The sequence below is a fragment of the Papio anubis genome, chromosome 16, assembly GCF_008728515.1.
Source record: "Papio anubis isolate 15944 chromosome 16, Panubis1.0, whole genome shotgun sequence".
Taxonomy (NCBI): domain Eukaryota; kingdom Metazoa; phylum Chordata; class Mammalia; order Primates; family Cercopithecidae; genus Papio; species Papio anubis.
Genome location: NC_044991.1, coordinates 22,800,961 through 22,818,545, shown reverse-complemented (window position 1 = coordinate 22,818,545; position 17,585 = coordinate 22,800,961). Strand labels below are relative to the sequence as shown.

The window sequence follows — 17,585 nt, the reverse complement described above, 5'->3', positions numbered from 1 at the left end:
CCTAGCTGCCCAAAGGATGCTGACGACACGAACCAGCTGTGACAGTTGAACATTCAAAGGCAGGCAGATTTCCGTAATGTTTACAGTCCTTGCCAGTGGGAAAAGCCGTGACTTTTCAATAAAAGCACTTGGCCGGTCGGATGCACCTCGAAATCCCTCCATTTGACAGACCACGTGTTAACTTCTAAGAAAGTAGGTGGGGCCCACGATGTCACCTCATCTTAAAACATGCGGAAACCAAAAAGAGAAAAGGGTCTCCCGTCAAGTCTACGGAGCTGCCCAGCAGAGTGGAGGCTTTCCGGATTCCCGGCTCCAGCACGAACTTCAGGGCGCCAACGTCCCACCGCGAGTCTTGACACGAGGGCTGCCTTCAACCGGCAAGCCCATCTCCCGCTGGTTACCAGTGGACTCCACCCCGGACGACAAATCACAGTCAGAATCAACGCGTCTCTCCCACCCTCGGACTGCGGCTCCTTCCCACTGGCGGGCCTGGGGGTGGGCCAGACCCAGACTAGGGGTGGGGGGTTGGGGAGAAGGCGGGTCCCAGCGGAAACTCCCGGCCGCGCCTTCCCGAGCCATGCGCTCGGGCCGGGACCCAGCCGCCTTCGCCATGGGGAAGAGAGAGGCCGTGTTACCACGGCAGTGCCTGGAGGGCCGAGGGGCGCACTCGCTGAGGGGCTTCGAGGGGGCTGGGGGCGCCTGTGGGAGGGAGGGGGCGCCCGCAGGGAGGGGCTGACACAGGGCTGACTCCGATTTAGGAATATCCTGCCACTTCTCCATCAACAAATCTCCCATCACTGCCGTCCCGCGGCCTCGCTCGCGCCCACGGACCCACTTACAATTCCTTGATCAGCACCATCTTCCCGGAACCCCCTCACAGCTGCCGCCGATACCACCGCCGCCGCCGCCGCTACCGCCTCTCACAGCGCCTGCGCGGCCCCGCCTCCCTGCCCCCCGAGCCACCATAGCGCCTGCGTGCCTACACCCTTCCGCCGCGACCAGTCGCGTCAGCGCGCGAGGGGGCCTAGCTCCGCCCAGTTTCGTGCCCCACCCCGGGCATAGGAGGCCTCCACTGCGGTTGCGCAGCCCGCTGAAGAGCTTGCGGCTTTTACTGCGGCTGCGCAAACTTGACGCGCGCACTCCAGTCCGCTGACGAGGGCTCCTCCCTTCAGCTTCAGTCCCTCGGGGCGTTTGGGCAGCCTACGCTTTCCGGTGAGTTTTCCAGTTGGTTCTTTGGAAGCCGTTTTTTGGTGACCAGTTTTCTGCTCTCTCTTACTGCTCTGAGTCAGGGCCCACCTCCCTGACCGACACCTCACCTCCATAGTCCACATAAAAGACTCCTGACAGGTTCTGGAGGCAGCCGACGCCAGCTTCTGTTCCCCTCCCCAGCCTTGGCAGCTCACGTTCCGCGGGGGGACGTTCACCTGCTTCGCGGTCTCGTGGAAGTCCACCGCGGCGGAGAATCCTAAACCTCACCTGTGACGCGGCAGGATGAGCGGCCAACACTCCCGACGAAGGCGCTCTGGGGGAAAGGAGGCGCTTGGCCTGGAGACCCAGGAAAGGGGGCTGTTCTGGGAGTTAGTTCGCGCAGTTACGGCGAATGCGCCATGGGCCTCAAAGCCGCAGCCCGGAGGTTGCTGGCTTGCTCTGTGCCAGACACGGTTCTATAGAGGCAGTGGGGAGGCATGTGAAAGCAGACACGGTCCCTGTTCTCAAGAAGCCCACAGTCTAGAGGAGACAACTCACTTGGGAAAAAAGCAGGGAGAATTTGGGGTGGTGGGGAAGTGCTATGCTATGAATACAGTGGAGTACTGGGCAAGGCGGGGAACTCAAGACAAGGGCTGTCTTAGGAGGCGGTGTTTGGACCTAGCCTGTTAGGATGTGAGAGGGGCATTCCAGTTGGAGGAAAATAGGACCCGAGGATGCAATAAGCTTAGGGTATTTAAGGAAAATAGGACCCGAGGATGCAATAAGCTTAGGGTATTTAAGGATCGGCTAGAGGTCAGATGTGGCCAGAACATCGTAAGTGAGGGTGGCAAATGAGCTGGGACCAACTAGATCACTAGGCCATAGTAAAGAATTTGTGTTCTAAGAACCATGAGAACCTATTGAAAGGCTATTAAGACGATTAAAATATCACGAAAACATTTTTGTGTAAACATCTGGTGTATCTGATACTGGAATATACATCTGTGGAGTTAGAGCTGCCTCAAAAAAAATAATGGAAATGAAGTGACTCAGTGACTCCCAGGGACTGCCTTAGGAGAAGGTTTCTGGAATGTCAAAACTTCCAGAAACTTTCTCCTAAGGCAGTTCCAGGGAGTCACCGAGTTTCTCTTGTGTGTGAATAGTGCTAGTTATTGTAAGGGCAGAGATTTAAGGAAACGCACGCTCTTTCTTGCAAGAGTTGAGAAGCTTAGAATCCGCTTTGTTGATTGGACATTGGATTTTATGCCAAGTACTGTGCTAAGTAATAGAGATGTTTTATTTTATTTCACCCTTAGAACATTATGAGATGTATTTTAGCATGCTTTACGAGGGGGAATAAAATGAGATTCAGGGAGTCAAGTGACTTGTACTAGCTTGTTTGCAGAGCCGGGTTTCAAATCCAGATTTTAAAAACGTCAAAGTCTGGTCCATTCATTACACTGATTTCCTAGATGAAAGTTAAGTTGGGGCGTGCAGACCATCTTTATGAGAAATAATTGTTCTCAATTATGGAAAGGAGACTAAAGTCAAATTCTAGAAGATATTTAGAAAAATTAAGGGATTGAATACTATAAATCTGTATGCTTAGGGAGTGTTCTTTAAAGTCTAAGGAGGTAATATTAAGATTAATTGCCAAATTTATGTGGTAAGGAGTCATTTTATGTTGTAATCTTTCTCCCCACGTTATGCTTGTTGAAAATATAACTTTTTAAACGTTGCAGATAAATTTATGGCTGACATGCTTTATCAATCATTAAGAAAAAGGAAATTTTACATCATTTCTCTAATTTTTGAAGTCTCCCACAAGTGTTCACTAGTTCTTTTGTCTGCATAACACAATTCTTCTCATAGATGTACTCAGATGTTTGTGAAATAAACGAGACAGTATGCTGGATGGAGCATGCCTCCAAACCAGTATACAATATAGATGGTGCCTCCCTTTCCTATTGTTTAAAAAAATTATTTGATGATACTCGTTCAAGTATAGTAAGGCAGACTTTATTCAGGACCTTCGAAATAAGTATACGGACCACTGTAATGGGATTTTGTAGTGGGGGAAAGAGATTGGGCTCAACTCTGAACACAGCATGGGCAAGTGAGAATTTATAGCCAAGGAACAAGATGGTTGGACCTAGGGCGATCAGTGGATGGAAAATTATTAAGAGGATACATCCGGTTCTGGCCAAAGTAACCTAACATAATTCTTGCTGAAGACGTGATCAGACATCATCTGGGGAATGGTGGAGGATGAAGAACAGATACCAAGGATTGGGGAGGTTCTGTTAAAACTAGATTTTACAACTGTTTGGTGGGGCAATGTATTGTTGTCACAATCAAAAGGTTCATATTAAAAGACTCAATTGAGAAGGATAGATTAAGAAAGTAACCGGTTTAGATGTATTTATTGAGGGAAAGATTAGCTAGGTTGCTGGAAAACATGAAATCTGTATAACAAAATAATCCTATATCTTTTTCAAGGATAAAAATGGCAGAATGAAAGAATTATAAGTGGAACTAGAGAATAGGAAAGCCACGAACCAGTGCCCAAAATGAGAAAGAAGGACATATAAAGAAAAAGACAAATACACATGAAAAAAATAGACTCGTGGATTTATGTCCCTGTTGTGTGACATTTTCTTGTATAACAGCTGAAGATGTTGAAGCCTGTGGTGCATTTTTGCAAATGTGTGTATAAAGTGGAATGTAAGTTTTACCAGTAATTGTCTGTAGATACAAAAAGCCAACCCTTTTTTTTGTTTGTTTTAGTGTGGTGTTCCTTGTTCTTCTATCTTTGAACTCTCAAAGGTAGCCTTTACACAGATGTTCAGTTAAACTAATTCTACCAGTGTCATATGTCTACCAATCTCATTACTTCCCTTGTATGTACTTCTAGGTCAAAGAGCTCATTACAGTAAGAATGATGGTAAATTTTACCGAGGTAAAAGATTTCTGAACACGAGCAGTGTGAGTGAAACGCTTATGCGCTGATAGCATAACTCTGGCCAAAGAAATTTGAATGGTCACTTAAATATTATCAATGAATTTAGTTCCTAAAGTAGCCGTTCTTAACCTGGAATCCGAAGAAAAGCCTGTTGGTGGGGTTCCCAGGGAATTTGTGAACCACAGAAATTATATACATAATTGCACATCTGTGTGTGTGTGTGTGTGTGTATATATATATATATATTTTTTTTTTAACCTTTTTTTTGAGACAAAGTTGCGCTCTGTTGCGCAGCCTGGAGTGCAGTGGCATGATCTGGGCTCACTGCAAGCTCCGCCTCCTGGGTTCTCGCCATTCTCCCGCCTCAGCCTCTGGAGTAGCTGGGGCTACCGGCGCCTGCCACCACGCTCGGCTAATTTTTTGTATTTTTAGTAAAGATGGGGTTTCACCGTGTTAGCCAGGATGGTCTCGATCTCCTGACCTCGTGATCCACCCGTCTTGGCTTCCCAAAGTGCTGGAATTACAGGCTCAAGATGGAGTTTTGCTCTTGCAGTTGCCCAGGCTGGAGTGCAATAGCGCAGTCTCGGCTTACTGCAGCCTCTGCCTCCTGAGTTCAAGCTATTCTTCTACCTAAGCCTCCCAAGTAACTGCGATTACAGGCACCTGCCATCACGCCCGGCTGAATTTTTTTGTATTTAGTAGAGGCGAGGTTTCACCACGTTGGTCAGGCTGGTCGTGAACGCCCGACCTCAGGTGATCCACCCAGCTTGGCCTCCCAAAGTGGTAGGATTACAGGCATGAGCCACTGCTCCTGGCTCATGTGTACATTTATCTAGGGGCGAGGTTTGTAGCTTTCATTTGCCTTGCTTGCTCTGCATTTTGCCATCCCATTTCTTTTTATCTTCTGCCTATTCTAGAATGATCTTGATTGAGGATCTTTCTATGAAAACTAGAAATATTCCCAAGGATGCTTTAATTTTGTTAAGTATCAGGGCGTACGTAGGTCGTAATACTGTATCACTCTGGGATAGAGAGGGTTAGGCTTTGGAGTATAAAGACCCTAGCCTCGATTCTGGCTCTGCCACTTACTGTTCTGAACCTGAGAAAATGACTTAATCTCTCAGAGATTCAGTTTACACTGAAACTCAGTCTTACACATCTGAAAAAAGAGGACTATTAATATTTGCAACAGATTTAATAACTAACAAATATGAAGTATATAAAGCACCTATGTTATGTACTTTACTGGATACATAAGTGTTCAGTGAATAGGAACCATTTAAAAGCTTCCAGAAAGCAGGAACAGTAATTGAAGATATCAATCTGTAGAGTCACCACTATGTTTAATCATTGTTTGTTATTCTAATACATGCATAAGAACGTATATGTGCATTCATGCATGTATACGTATTGGCCATAATTACCTCTTCTCTGTGGTGTATAATACAGATTCTTGTTCTTCTGTGTCATCACCTACATGTAATAGTATCAGAATTTTCATTTTTTGTCAGTTTATTGGTTTTAAAATTCTATCTTGTGTTTACTTTGCATTCCTTGCAGGACGAGGATGTTTTGTTTTCTGGTCTTGGTCTCATCCTTCTTTTTCCTGTTGGTCTTGTTCTTTTCTTTTTGGTTTGTAGGGTATATTAGGATGGTGCAAAAGTAATTGAGGTTTTTGCATTGTTGAAATTTGTCATTTGATACTGGAATACCCTCTTAAACCTTCTTAAATAAATGTGGTTATGTTATACATCATTTTAATGGGCATTTCTCACTTTATGTTTTTTTGCTAATGACTTATTACTTGCCATTTATATTTATTTTAGACTATGGAAATGATATTAGACAAAAAGCAACTTCAAGCGATTTTCTTATTTGAGTTCAAAATGGGTCATAAAGCAGCAGAGACAACTCGAAACATGAACAGCGCATTTGGCCCTGGAACTACTAATGAACATACAGGGCAGCTGTGATTCAAGAAGTTTTGCAAAGGAGACTAGAGCCTTGAATATGAGTAACACAGTGGCCGGCCATTGGAAGTTGACAACAACTAATTGAGAGCAATTGTCGAAGCTGATCCTCTTACAACTACAAAGGAAGTTGCCTAAGAACTCAATTTCGACCGTTCTATGGTCGTTTGGCATTTGAAGCTAATTGGAAAGATGAGAAAGCTCAATAAGTGGGTGCCTCATGAGCTGAGCAAAAATTTTTTAAATTGTCATTTTGAAGTGTCGTCATCTGTGCAACAACAACAAACCATTTCTCAATCAGATTGTGACTTGCAATGAAAAGTGGATTTTATATGACAACCAGTGATGACCAGCTCAGTGGTTGGACTGAGAAGCTGCAAAGCACTTCCCAAAGCCAAACTTGCACCAAAAAAAGTCGTGGTCACTGTTTGGTGGTCTGTTGCCAGTCTGATCCACTACAACTTTCTGAATCCCAGCAAAACCATTACATTAGAGAAGTATGCTCAGCAGATTGATGAGGTGCACCAAAAACTGCAACACCTGCAGCTGACACAGGTCCACAGAAAGGCCCAATTCTTTTTTTTTTTTTTTTTTTTTTGAGACATAGTCTCATTCTGTCGCCAGGCTGGAGTGCAGTGGTTCAATTTCGGCAACCTCTGCTTCCCAGGTTCAGGCATTTCTACCTCGCCTTCCCGAGTACCTCAGATTGCAGGCACCTGCCACCACACCTGGCTAATTTTTGTATTTTTAGTCGAAACAGGGTTTCACCATGTTGGCCAGGCTAGTCTCGAACTCCTGACCTCAAGTGATCCACCTGTGTCAGCCTTCAAAGTGCTGGGATTACAGGCGTGAGTCACCACTCCTGGCAGGTCCCGGTTCTTCTCCATGACAATGCCCAACTGCAAGTTGCACAACCAGTGCTTCAGAAGTTGAAGGAATTGGTCTATGAAGTTTTGCCTCATCTGCCAGATTCACCTGACTTCTTGCCAACCAACTACCACTTCTTCAAGCATCTTGACAACTTTTTGCAGGTGAAATGCTTCCACACCAGGAGGATGCAGAAAAATGCTTTCCAAGAGTTTGTTGAATCGGAAGCATGGATTTTTATGCTACAGGAATAAACAAATTTATTTCTCATTGGCAAAAATGTGTTGATTGTAATGGTTCCTATTTTGATTAATAAAGATGTCTTTGAGCCTAGTTATAATGATTTAAAATTAATGGTCCAAAAATGCAATTACTTTTGCACCACCACCACCACACACACCCCTACACGTTCTGGATTTGAATTCCATGTTGATTATGTGCACATGGAATATTTATTTTCCATCTGTGGATTGTTATGTCACTTATTTTTTTTAATAAACAGGTTTCTGAACCTCTGTTGTATTGACATTTTGGGTCAGATTATTCTTTGCTATGTAGGCTGTTCTATGCCTTGTAGGATGTTTAGCAACATCCCTGGCCTCTGTTGGCTAGTTGCTGGTAGTACCCCTCCAATCATGACAATCAGAAATGTTTGCAGACATTGCCCAGTTTCTCCTAGGGGGGCACAGTTACCCTAAATTGAGAACTACTGGTTATAGTGACTTTGTTGTGTAGTTATCCTGCTAACATTTTTTTGTTTTTATTATATGCCAGACAAGCCTTTAGTGTCTCATATGAACTAATCCTAACTCATTTACTTATCACAACAACATATGATGTAGATATTGTTGTCCCTATTTTAACGAGGAGAAATCTTATGTCCTCTAATATGCAGAAAATGTTAACTTTACCAAGCTATAACTTACATATAAAATGCACCTATTTGAGGTGTACAGTTGTAGAGTTTTGTCAAAGGTATACTCAGACTTCTCTAGAGTTTCATATCATTTATCACAGTCCTTTTTGTATCTTCTTCTAGCATAATGGTTCTGAGATTCCTGAATGTGTGTCATTCAGTCCTTTTCATTGCTCAGTGGTATTTGTGTGGATATACCAGAAATTGTTTATCCATTTACCTAGTGATGGATTTTTCAGTTCTGTACAGTTTTTGGTCATGATAAAGTTGCCATGACTAGATGTATAGAAGTCTTTCTGTGGATATATGTTTTCATTTCTCTTGTATTGTAAGGTAAGTGTATAAGGTAAGTATATGTTTGACTCTGGGAGAAATGGCCAATTTACAAAGTGGTGGAATCATTTTGCATTCCCAGCAGCAATATGTGAGAGTCCAGTTACTCCACATCCTTATCAACACATTTTAGCCACTCTAGTGTAAATGTGGAATCTCATTGTAGTTAAACTTGCAGTTCTCTGAACATTAATGATGTTGAGCACTTTTTCATGTACTTATAGGTCATTTGTACATCTTTCGTCAAGTAACTATTCAACTCTTGCCCATTTTCAAATTGTTCTTTTTCTGTTTTTGAGTTGGAAGAGTTATTTGAATATCCTACATATAAGTCCTTTCTCAGATGTTTGTGTTATGAGTATTTTCTCCCAGTCACCTGCTTGCCTTTTCTCTTAGTGTGGTATATGTCAAACAGCAGAAATTGTAAGTTCTGATGAAGTCTACTTTCTCATTTTGTTTTATAGTTCAAGCTTTTTGTGTTCTTCCTGAGAAATCTTTGCCTAATCCAGAGGCACAAAGATTTTTATTTTACTACCTTTTCTTGTAGAAGTTTTAAAGTTTTGGCTCTCACATTTAGGTCTGTGAGCCATTTCAAATAAGTTTTGGTGTATATGTCAGGAAACAATCAAGTTTGATTTTTTTCTTACATATGTGTATCCAGTTGTAGCCCCCATTATTAAAAAGACATTTCCTTTGCTCATTTGTTGAAAATCAGTTGACTCTATGTATGCAGGTCTGTTTCAGGAGAGTGTTCCGTTCCATTGATCAATGTGTTTATCATTATGTAATACCACACTGCTTTGATTACTATAGCTATATAGTAAGTCTTGAAATCAAGTGGCTTATTTCCTCCAGTTTCTACGTTTTCAAAATTGTTTTGGGTCTTCTAGGATTTCATTTAATTAATTTTTTTAAAAAAGAACCCTGGTGGAATTTTTATGGGACTTGCATCTTATCTGTGGAACGATTGGGAAGAGTTGACATCTTAACAATATTGAATCTTTATAAATGGTATATCTCTTCATTTATTTAGATCTTCAATGTTTCTCGGCTCTTGGCAGCATTTTGTAGCTTACAGGGTATAGGCTTTGCAAATATTTTGCTTTATCCTTAAGTATTTTGTGGTTTTTTAAAAAAATATATAATTTTTACAAATTCCTCAAGTATTAATAATATGTAAAGATAGACTTGATTCTTGTTTATTCCCCTTGCTGGACTCAGTTATAAGAGTGTTTTTGTGTATTTTATAAGATTTTCTATATAACAGTCTCTGAATAAAGACAGTTTCATGTTTTTTTCCAGTCTTTATGATTTTTATTTTTTTCCTTTATAGCACTGGTTAAGAACTCTAATACTGTTGCTATAAGTGGTGAAATCAGTTTATTGATCTTTTTTTTCCCACCAGCCCAAGTAGAGAATGTTTACCAATTGGGTAGATCTTTTTACCACGTTCTTTCATTTTTCTCTACTTATTTTCTATTTGATTGATTTTTACCTTTTATTACTTACCTCTGCCTAGTTAGTTTTGGTTTGATTTTTTCTATTCTTAGCTTTAAGATAGAAGCCCATACCATTGCTTTTAGATTTTCTTCTCAAATATAAGCATTTAAACCTATAAATTCATCTCTAAGTTCTGGTTTAGCTGCATTTATATTTTTATGTTTTCATTGTCATTCAATTCAAAGTATTTTCTAATTTTTTTTATTTCTTTTTAACTTTGGACTATTTGGAAGTATATTAATTACCAAATTTTTTAGTATTCTCCACATTTTTAAGTGTCAGTTTAATTTGGTTACAGTCCAAGAATATACCCTGTATGATTTTAATTATTTCAAATTTATTGAAACTTATAGCCTAGTTTGTTTTTGCTTTGTGTATTTTGAGGTTTTGTTAGTAGATCCCTATACTTTTAGGACTTTTATGTCTTCTTGATGAGTTATCCTCATTATAATTGTGACATACCTCCCTTTATCCTTGATAATATTCCTTGTTCTGAAGCCTATTTTGCCTGATACTAATGTAGAGTTTCAGCTTATGATTTGTGTTTGCATGGTAGGTATCTTGTTATTCCTTTTAACCTTTTTGTTATTGTAGTAATTTGTACATAGCATATAGTTGGGTCTTGCTTTTTAATCCAGTCTGATACTCTACCTTTTAAGTAGAATATTAGGCCATTTATGTTTAATGTAGTTATAAAATGGTTGGGTTAAATCTGCCAATTTTTTATGTTTATTGTAGAGCTTATAAGATGTATCTGTAACTTACCACAGTCTACCATTAACCCTTAGGAAAAATAAAAAAAGGTGCAGCTCACTGCCAGCACTCGTTTAATTTTACATAAACATACTCTTTGAGGATGAAGCAAATCTGATTTCCAATGTGAAAATATAAAAACTGTTCTTGGAGTTATTTTTAAATAGAACTAACATCAGAATTGTGTGAATCATTAGAATCATCTATATCAGAAAAATTGGATTCATCAAATTTTTGGCCAACAACTGTTGAAGAACAATGTTAACATCACTCAGGAATGCTGTATATTCTAGGATTTGACATTTTCAGTGATTGAGAATTACTGTATTTTATAAACGGAAATACCACTACTAAAAACAGAATGCTATAAATAGAATGATGTCTTTTGTTTCCAGAGTCAATATTACTGGAGCAATGCAACAATAATTATAAAAGCAAGATACTTTGTGGCAAAGGTATCTCACAGTAAACTCTGTAGCTGTAAGTGCTGCCCGCAAGTATTCTTGGGGCAAATGGAAAAAGGGTTAAACGGAATTAAACTGTTTCACATAAAATGTAAGAAATAAGAGTATACTTTCATCTCTCCTCTTGTCTTTACAATCTCACAATACATCATTATTTCACTTTAAAACAGTCAATTATTGGCCGAGCACGGTGACTCATTCCTGTAATCCCAGCACTTTGGGAGGCCGAGGCAGGTGGATCACTTGAGGTCAGGAATTTGAGACCAACCTGGCCAACAGCGTGAAACTCCGTCTCTACTAAAAATACAAAAATTAGCCAGGCATGGTGGCACATGGCTGTAATCCCAGCTACTGGGGAGGCCGTGGCAGGAGAATTGCTTGAACCCAGAGGTTCAAGGGGGAGGTTGCAGTGAGCCAGAATCATGCCATCACACTCCAGCCTGGGTGAAGAAGTGAGACTGTCTCAAAAAAAAAAAAAAAAAAGTCAATTGTCAACCAGGCACAATTTCTCATGCCTGTAATCCCAGCACTTTGGGAGGTCAAGGAGGCGGGAGGATCACTTGAGGCCAGGAGTTTAAGATCAGCCTGGGCGATATATATAGCGAGACCCTATCTCTCAAAAATTTTGTAAATCTGAGAAAATAGTATTTTCTATTATGTTGCTAACATTTGTTCAGTATTTGTGCTGGGTATTCTAAGTGCTTTGCATGATTTAATACATTTAATCTTGTAAGCAAACACATGTTGTAGATACTACTATCTATTTTACAGTTAAGGAAAGTGAGAGACAGGTAATTAACCCCAATTTAGTCAGCTAGCTGGAATATGAACCCAGCCAGTCTTGTACCAGAGCCTGAGTTTTTAACCACTTTGCTATACTGCCTTCCTAAATTGGCCATGGCCTCCAGTATAGTTTTAAGCAGAAGGTATAAAAGTAGGCTTTTATTTTTTTAAGAGACGGCATCTCCCTTTTTCACCTAGGCTAGAGTGCAGTGGTGTAATGGTAGCTCACTACAGCCTCAAATTCCTGGGCTCAAGAGATCCTTCCACTTCAGCCTCCCAAGTAGCTGGGACTACAGGCATGTACCACCCCACCTGGCTAATTTTAAAACTTTTTTTTTTTTGGTACATGGGGTCTCACTGTGTTGCCCAGGTTGGTCTCAAACTCCTGGCCTCAAGTGATCCTCCCTCCTTGGCATTCCAGAGTGCTGGGATTATAGGTGTGAGCCACCATGCCGGACTGGACTGGCATACTTATCTTGATGTTGACTTTAAGATGCTTCCAGAATCTAATTAAGTATGTTTGCTACAGGTTTTTGGTAGCTGCCCTTTATTAGATTAAGGCTGTTTTCTTCCTAGTTTGAGTTTTTGTCGTTATTTAGTATTGAATTTTGTGAAATGCTTTTTCTGTGTTGAAATAATCATGTTCTCCTTTGTTCTGCTCGTGTAATCTATTCCATGACTAGATTTTCTGATGTTGAGCCATCCTTGGGTTTTCAGAATAAACCTTAGCCAGTCATCATTCGTGTTATTTTTTATTTTCCATTGGTCATCTGTGATGTTAGGATAGGTTTGCTCGATAGGTCAGGAAATTAAAATTATGAAGATGAGACAGATTTATGAATAGTACTGATTTTAATTTCAAATAATGAATGGCTTATTAGCTGGCTTAAAATGAAGATGGCCTATGTAAGATATATCACTAATTTTATTTGAGAAGTCTTCTTAAAGCACTCTATTATTTTTGAATAGATACTCACATTTCATAATTCAAATTGTACAAAAGAGTGTATACAGTGATACCTACCCCTCTTTCATTCCTATCTGGACACCTCCAGAAACCAGTGTTACCAGTTTTTTTGTCCTGGAGATTTTGCATATATAAGCAATTATATTTATTTTCTATGTCCCTCTTTAAAAAAAAACAAAAACAGAAAACAAAAAAAAACGTTGAATTGCAGTATACACGCTATTCTGCATCCTGTAGGTTTTCTTGATCTTGAGGAATGTATGAGACAAGGTTCAGTCAGAGAAATGGAGCTACTGTGTGTGTTAAGACATATAGCATTTATCAAATGAATTGGCCTTTACTCAATTGTAGGAGTTGCTGAAGAAATGAAGGTCGGGAAGGGACAGATGGAGAATGAGAGGAGTCACTAACCAGGCTTTCTGAAAGATTAGTGTGGTGAACAAGTCAGAGCTTGTTAGGGAAATCTGGGAAACAGGCACTTCCAGCTGCTGAGGTGAGATTGCAGAAAGGATTATTTGGGAGACTCTTGCCTCTGTGTAGTTAACTGGATTTGATAACCTGGGGCTTCTGATGATCCAATGGGGTATGCTTTTAGGAAGAGCAGGACATGAAATGGAGGAGAGTGGGGACAACCTAAAGCTTTCCACATACCTTTGTGAGTGTTCATCACTATGCTAATCCTGAAATCTTCATTGAATCATGGCTGCTGCATTGCTCCTGCCTTCTAAAATCTTGTGCAAATTTCTCTTGGCCAGTTCTTACTCAGAGCCATAGATGGAAGGGGATTCTGGAAAACAGTTCCAAGCTTAACCTTACTAACCCAGCACAGTTCAGCACCAAGAGCACTCCGTATTGATATATAAAGGCAGCTTTATCCCCCCGCCCTTTTTTTTTTATTGTGGTAAAATACACATAACATAAAACTTACCATCTTGGTCATTTTTAAGTGTATAATTCAGTGGTTTTAAATACATTCATCATATTGTACAGCTGTTACCATCCATCTCCAGAATTCTTTTCATCTTGTAAAACAGATTCTGTGCCCATTAACAATAATTCCCTGTTACAAGTGGAATCATACAGCTTTTGTCTTTTTGTGACTGGCTTATTTCACTTAACATAATGTCTTCCAGGGTCATCCATTTTGTAGTGGTTTGCAGAGTATCTTTCCTTTCTAAGGTTGAGTACGATTCCATTGTGTGAATATACCACATTTTGCTTATCCACTCACAGGTGGACACTTAGCCTGCTTCCACATACTACGTATTATGAATAATGCTGCCATAAACATGGGTGCACAAATCTCTCTCTGAGACCCTGATTTCAATTTTGGGGTATATATCTGGAAGGAGAATTGCTGAGTCATAAGGTAATTCTATTTTTAATTTTTTGAGGAATGGCCATACTGTTTTCTCCAGTGGCTGTTACCATTTTACATTCCCAGCAGCATGGTGGGGGTATGGATTACTCCACATCCTTGCCAACACTTACTTCTGTTTTTTTGATAGTAGCCATCCCAGTGGTTGTGAGGTAGCATCTCTCCTAGTTTTGATTTGCATTTCTGAAATGAACAGTGATGTTGAGCGTCTTTTCATGTGCTTTTTGGCCATTTACTTATCTTTGGAGAAATGTGTACTCAAGACCTTTGCCCATTTTTAGTCAAGTTTTTTTTTTAATTGTTGAATTCTCTATTCTGGATATTGTTCTCTTATCAGATATATTATAAATATTTTCTGCTATTCTGTTGCATTTTTTACTCTTGCGATTTTTAAATTTTATAAAATCCAGTATGTTTCTTTTTTGTTTTGTTTTGTTGCCTCTGCCTTTGGTATCATATCCAAGAAGTTATTGCCAAATCCAGTGTCGTCATACAGGTAGGCAGTTCTCCATTTCAGGTTTTGTTTGTTGTTTTGTTTGTTTGTTTTTGGTTTTTTTGAGATGGAGTCTTGCTCTGTCACCCCGGCTGGAGTGCAGTGGTGCAATCTTGACTCACTGCAACCTCTGCCTCCCGGGTTCAAGCGATTTTCCTGGCTCAGCCTCCTGAGTAGCTGGGACTACAGGTGTGTGCTAGCATGCCTGGCTAATTTTGTGTATTTTTAGTAGAGACGTGATTTCACTGTGTTAGCCGGGATGGTCTCAATCTCCTCGTGATCCGCCTGCCTCAGCCTTCCAAAGTGCTGGGATTACAGGCATGAGCCACCGCACCTGGCCTTTTTGTTTCTGGTTTTCTTTTTTAAGAGATGGGGTCTCACTCCGTCACCCAGGCTGGAGTATAGTGGTGCAATTATAGCTCACTGTAACTGGAACTCCCAGTCTAAAGTGATCGTCTTGCCTCAGCCTCCAAAGTACCTGGGACTATATTTGGGACTACAGATGTTTGCCACTATACCCAACTAATTGTTTTTGTTGTTTTTGTTTGTTTGTTTTGTTTGCTTTTTGTAGAGCCAGGACCTTGTAATGCGCAGCATTGTCTTGAACTCCTGGCTTCAAGCAAGTCTGCCACGTCAGCCTCCCAAAGCACTGGGATTACAGGCATGAGTCATGGTGCCTGTCCTATTTTAAGTTAATTTTTGTATAGGATATTAGATAAGGATCCAGCTTCATTTTTCCCCCCTGAATATCCAGTTTTCCCAGTGCCATTTGTTGAAAATTCTATCATTTCCTCATTGAATGCTATTAGATAAAAATTATTTGACCATATAGACAAGGGTATATTTCTGGGTTCTCTATTGTGTATATGTAGTGTGATTTAAATTGTCTCCTGTTGGTACCCACTTAGGTTGTATTCAGTAGTTGCTGTTATCAGAGTCCTGCAATAAATACTCCTTTACTGTGTATATGCAGTGTGATTTAAATTGTCTCCTCTTGGTACCCACTTAGGTTGTATTCAATAGTTGCTATTATCAGAGTCCTGCAATAAATACTCACTTACATAGATCATTTCATGTAATGTGTAAGTGTAACTATAAGAGAAATTTCTGAAAGTGGAATTGTTAAAGGGTAAGTATACTTGCAGTTTTTACATATTTTGTCTTGTTTTCCTTTAAACTGTACCAATATACACTTCCACAAGCAATGTATGAGATTACCCATTTCCCCAAACTCTTCAAACATAATATTTTCAAACATTGTTTAAAACCTTTTGGTTGTATGATATAGTACTGTGAGAAACATACTCACCCGTCCAAACCCAAAGAATGGACTTAGAGGCACGAAGAACAGCAAAAGTAAGACTTTTTAATAACAGTCTCGCAAGGTCGGGTGTCTGAGCGGGTACATCCAGGGAAGTCACAACAGGTAATTTATCTCCTAGCGTGCAGGTCCTTCCACCAGTTCCTCACTGGTTGAGTATTACGGGGTTACAATCTTCTAAGACGTCACCTAAGTTTCATTATCCCCCTCATGAGGTTATATCCTGTCCCTTTCCCTGCTTAAGTTTTATTTCCCGATAACGAAACTTTCCTTTTATGGGCTGACTCCTCCTCTACGTTGTTTGCTTATTATGACCTAGGTGCATAAGCCAGGCAGTTTGTCACATTTGCAGGCTAGCTGCCAATACTTAGATTTATCTTGCCTTGCAAATTGACCATTTAAAATGTTTTCTTACTGTACAAATACAAAAAGTTACATAAAATGAATTAGTTACTGTAGGGAGATCAATAGTTGTTACCTCCACCAGATCAAGAAATAGACCTTTGCCAGTCTTTCCATAAGTCCTTCATGTACTTTGTTCTAGTCACAATTCCTTCTTCTCTAAAAGTAACTGCCTAGCCAGGCATGGTGGCTGATGTCTGTAATCCCAGAACTTTGGGAAGCCAAAGAGGGAGGATCACTTCAGCCCAGAAGTTCAAGACTAGCCTGGGCAACATAGTGGGACCCCATCTCTACAAAAAATAAAAAAAAAAAATTAGCTGGGCATGGTGGCATATGCCTGTAGTACCAGCCACCTGAGACAGGAGGATGACTTGAGCCCAGGAGGTCCAGGCTGCAGTGAGCAGTGATGGCGCCACTGCACTCCAGCCTGGGTGACAGAGTGACACTCTGTCTCAAAAAGTAACTGCCTTCTTGACTTTTACGGGAATCACTTCCTTCATGCTTTTGATCACCCTACCGTGTAGCTCCTAAACTCTATAGTTTCTTTTTTGTTTCTTTTAACCCACATGTAATCCTGTTCTTTCACCGCATTCTCCAACCTACAATACAACTTGTTGAGGAAATTGAATTGTTTTATAGAATTCTCTGCACTCTGAATTTTGCTGCTGTTAGGTCTTGATATGGTTTGGCTGTGTCCCCCCTAAAATCTCATCGTAAATTTCCACGTATTGTGGGAGGGACATGGTGGGAGATAACTGAATCATGGGGATGGGTCTTTCTCGTGCTGTTCTTCTGATAGTAAGTATCATGAGATATGATGATTTCATAAGGGGGAGTTTCCCTACATGAGATCTCTTCTCCTGCTGCCACCATGTAAGAGGTGCCTTTTGCCTTCCGCCACGATTGTGAGGCCTCCCCAGCCATGTGGAGCTGTAAGTCCATTAAACCTCTTTCTTTTGTAAATTGCCCAGCATCAGGTATGTCTTTACCAGCATCATGAAAACGGACTAGTACAGATCTACAGGCTTGACCAGGTCCATTTGGAATATTTTTGGCAAATTTGTTTCATAGGTGGTAATGGGTTCTTCTGTGAAAACACATGTATACAGTCAAGACAATGGGAAAATTAAAAAAAGAATAACATGTATATTGTCTCTTTGTGGTGATAGCAACCATTACTGCTAAACCCTTAGCTCCATTAATTTATTATGGATTGGAAAATGGTGACATTCCTAATCATTTCTTAATATATTGGCTGGAATATTTCTGCAAAGAGAAGCTGATCATT

The 17,585-nt window shown here is 40.5% G+C and overlaps 1 protein-coding gene across 3 annotated transcripts in view; it reads right to left on the bottom strand.

Moving 5' to 3' along the window:
- PITPNB (phosphatidylinositol transfer protein beta) overlaps nucleotides 1-968 on the bottom strand; it is a 68,031-nt gene extending 67,063 nt beyond the window's left edge. For 2 of the 3 annotated variants that reach the window (XM_003905361.3, XM_003905362.3), the window contains exon 1: nucleotides 840-968. In XM_003905361.3, the coding sequence (XP_003905410.1) occupies nucleotides 840-859 (20 nt within the window). In that variant the 5' untranslated portion in view covers nucleotides 860-968. Of the gene's footprint in view, nucleotides 1-33; nucleotides 431-839 lie in introns of those variants that run through there. The other variant, XM_009216989.4, reaches the window with a different exon arrangement.
- Nucleotides 969-17,585: the final 16,617 nt, after the last annotated feature.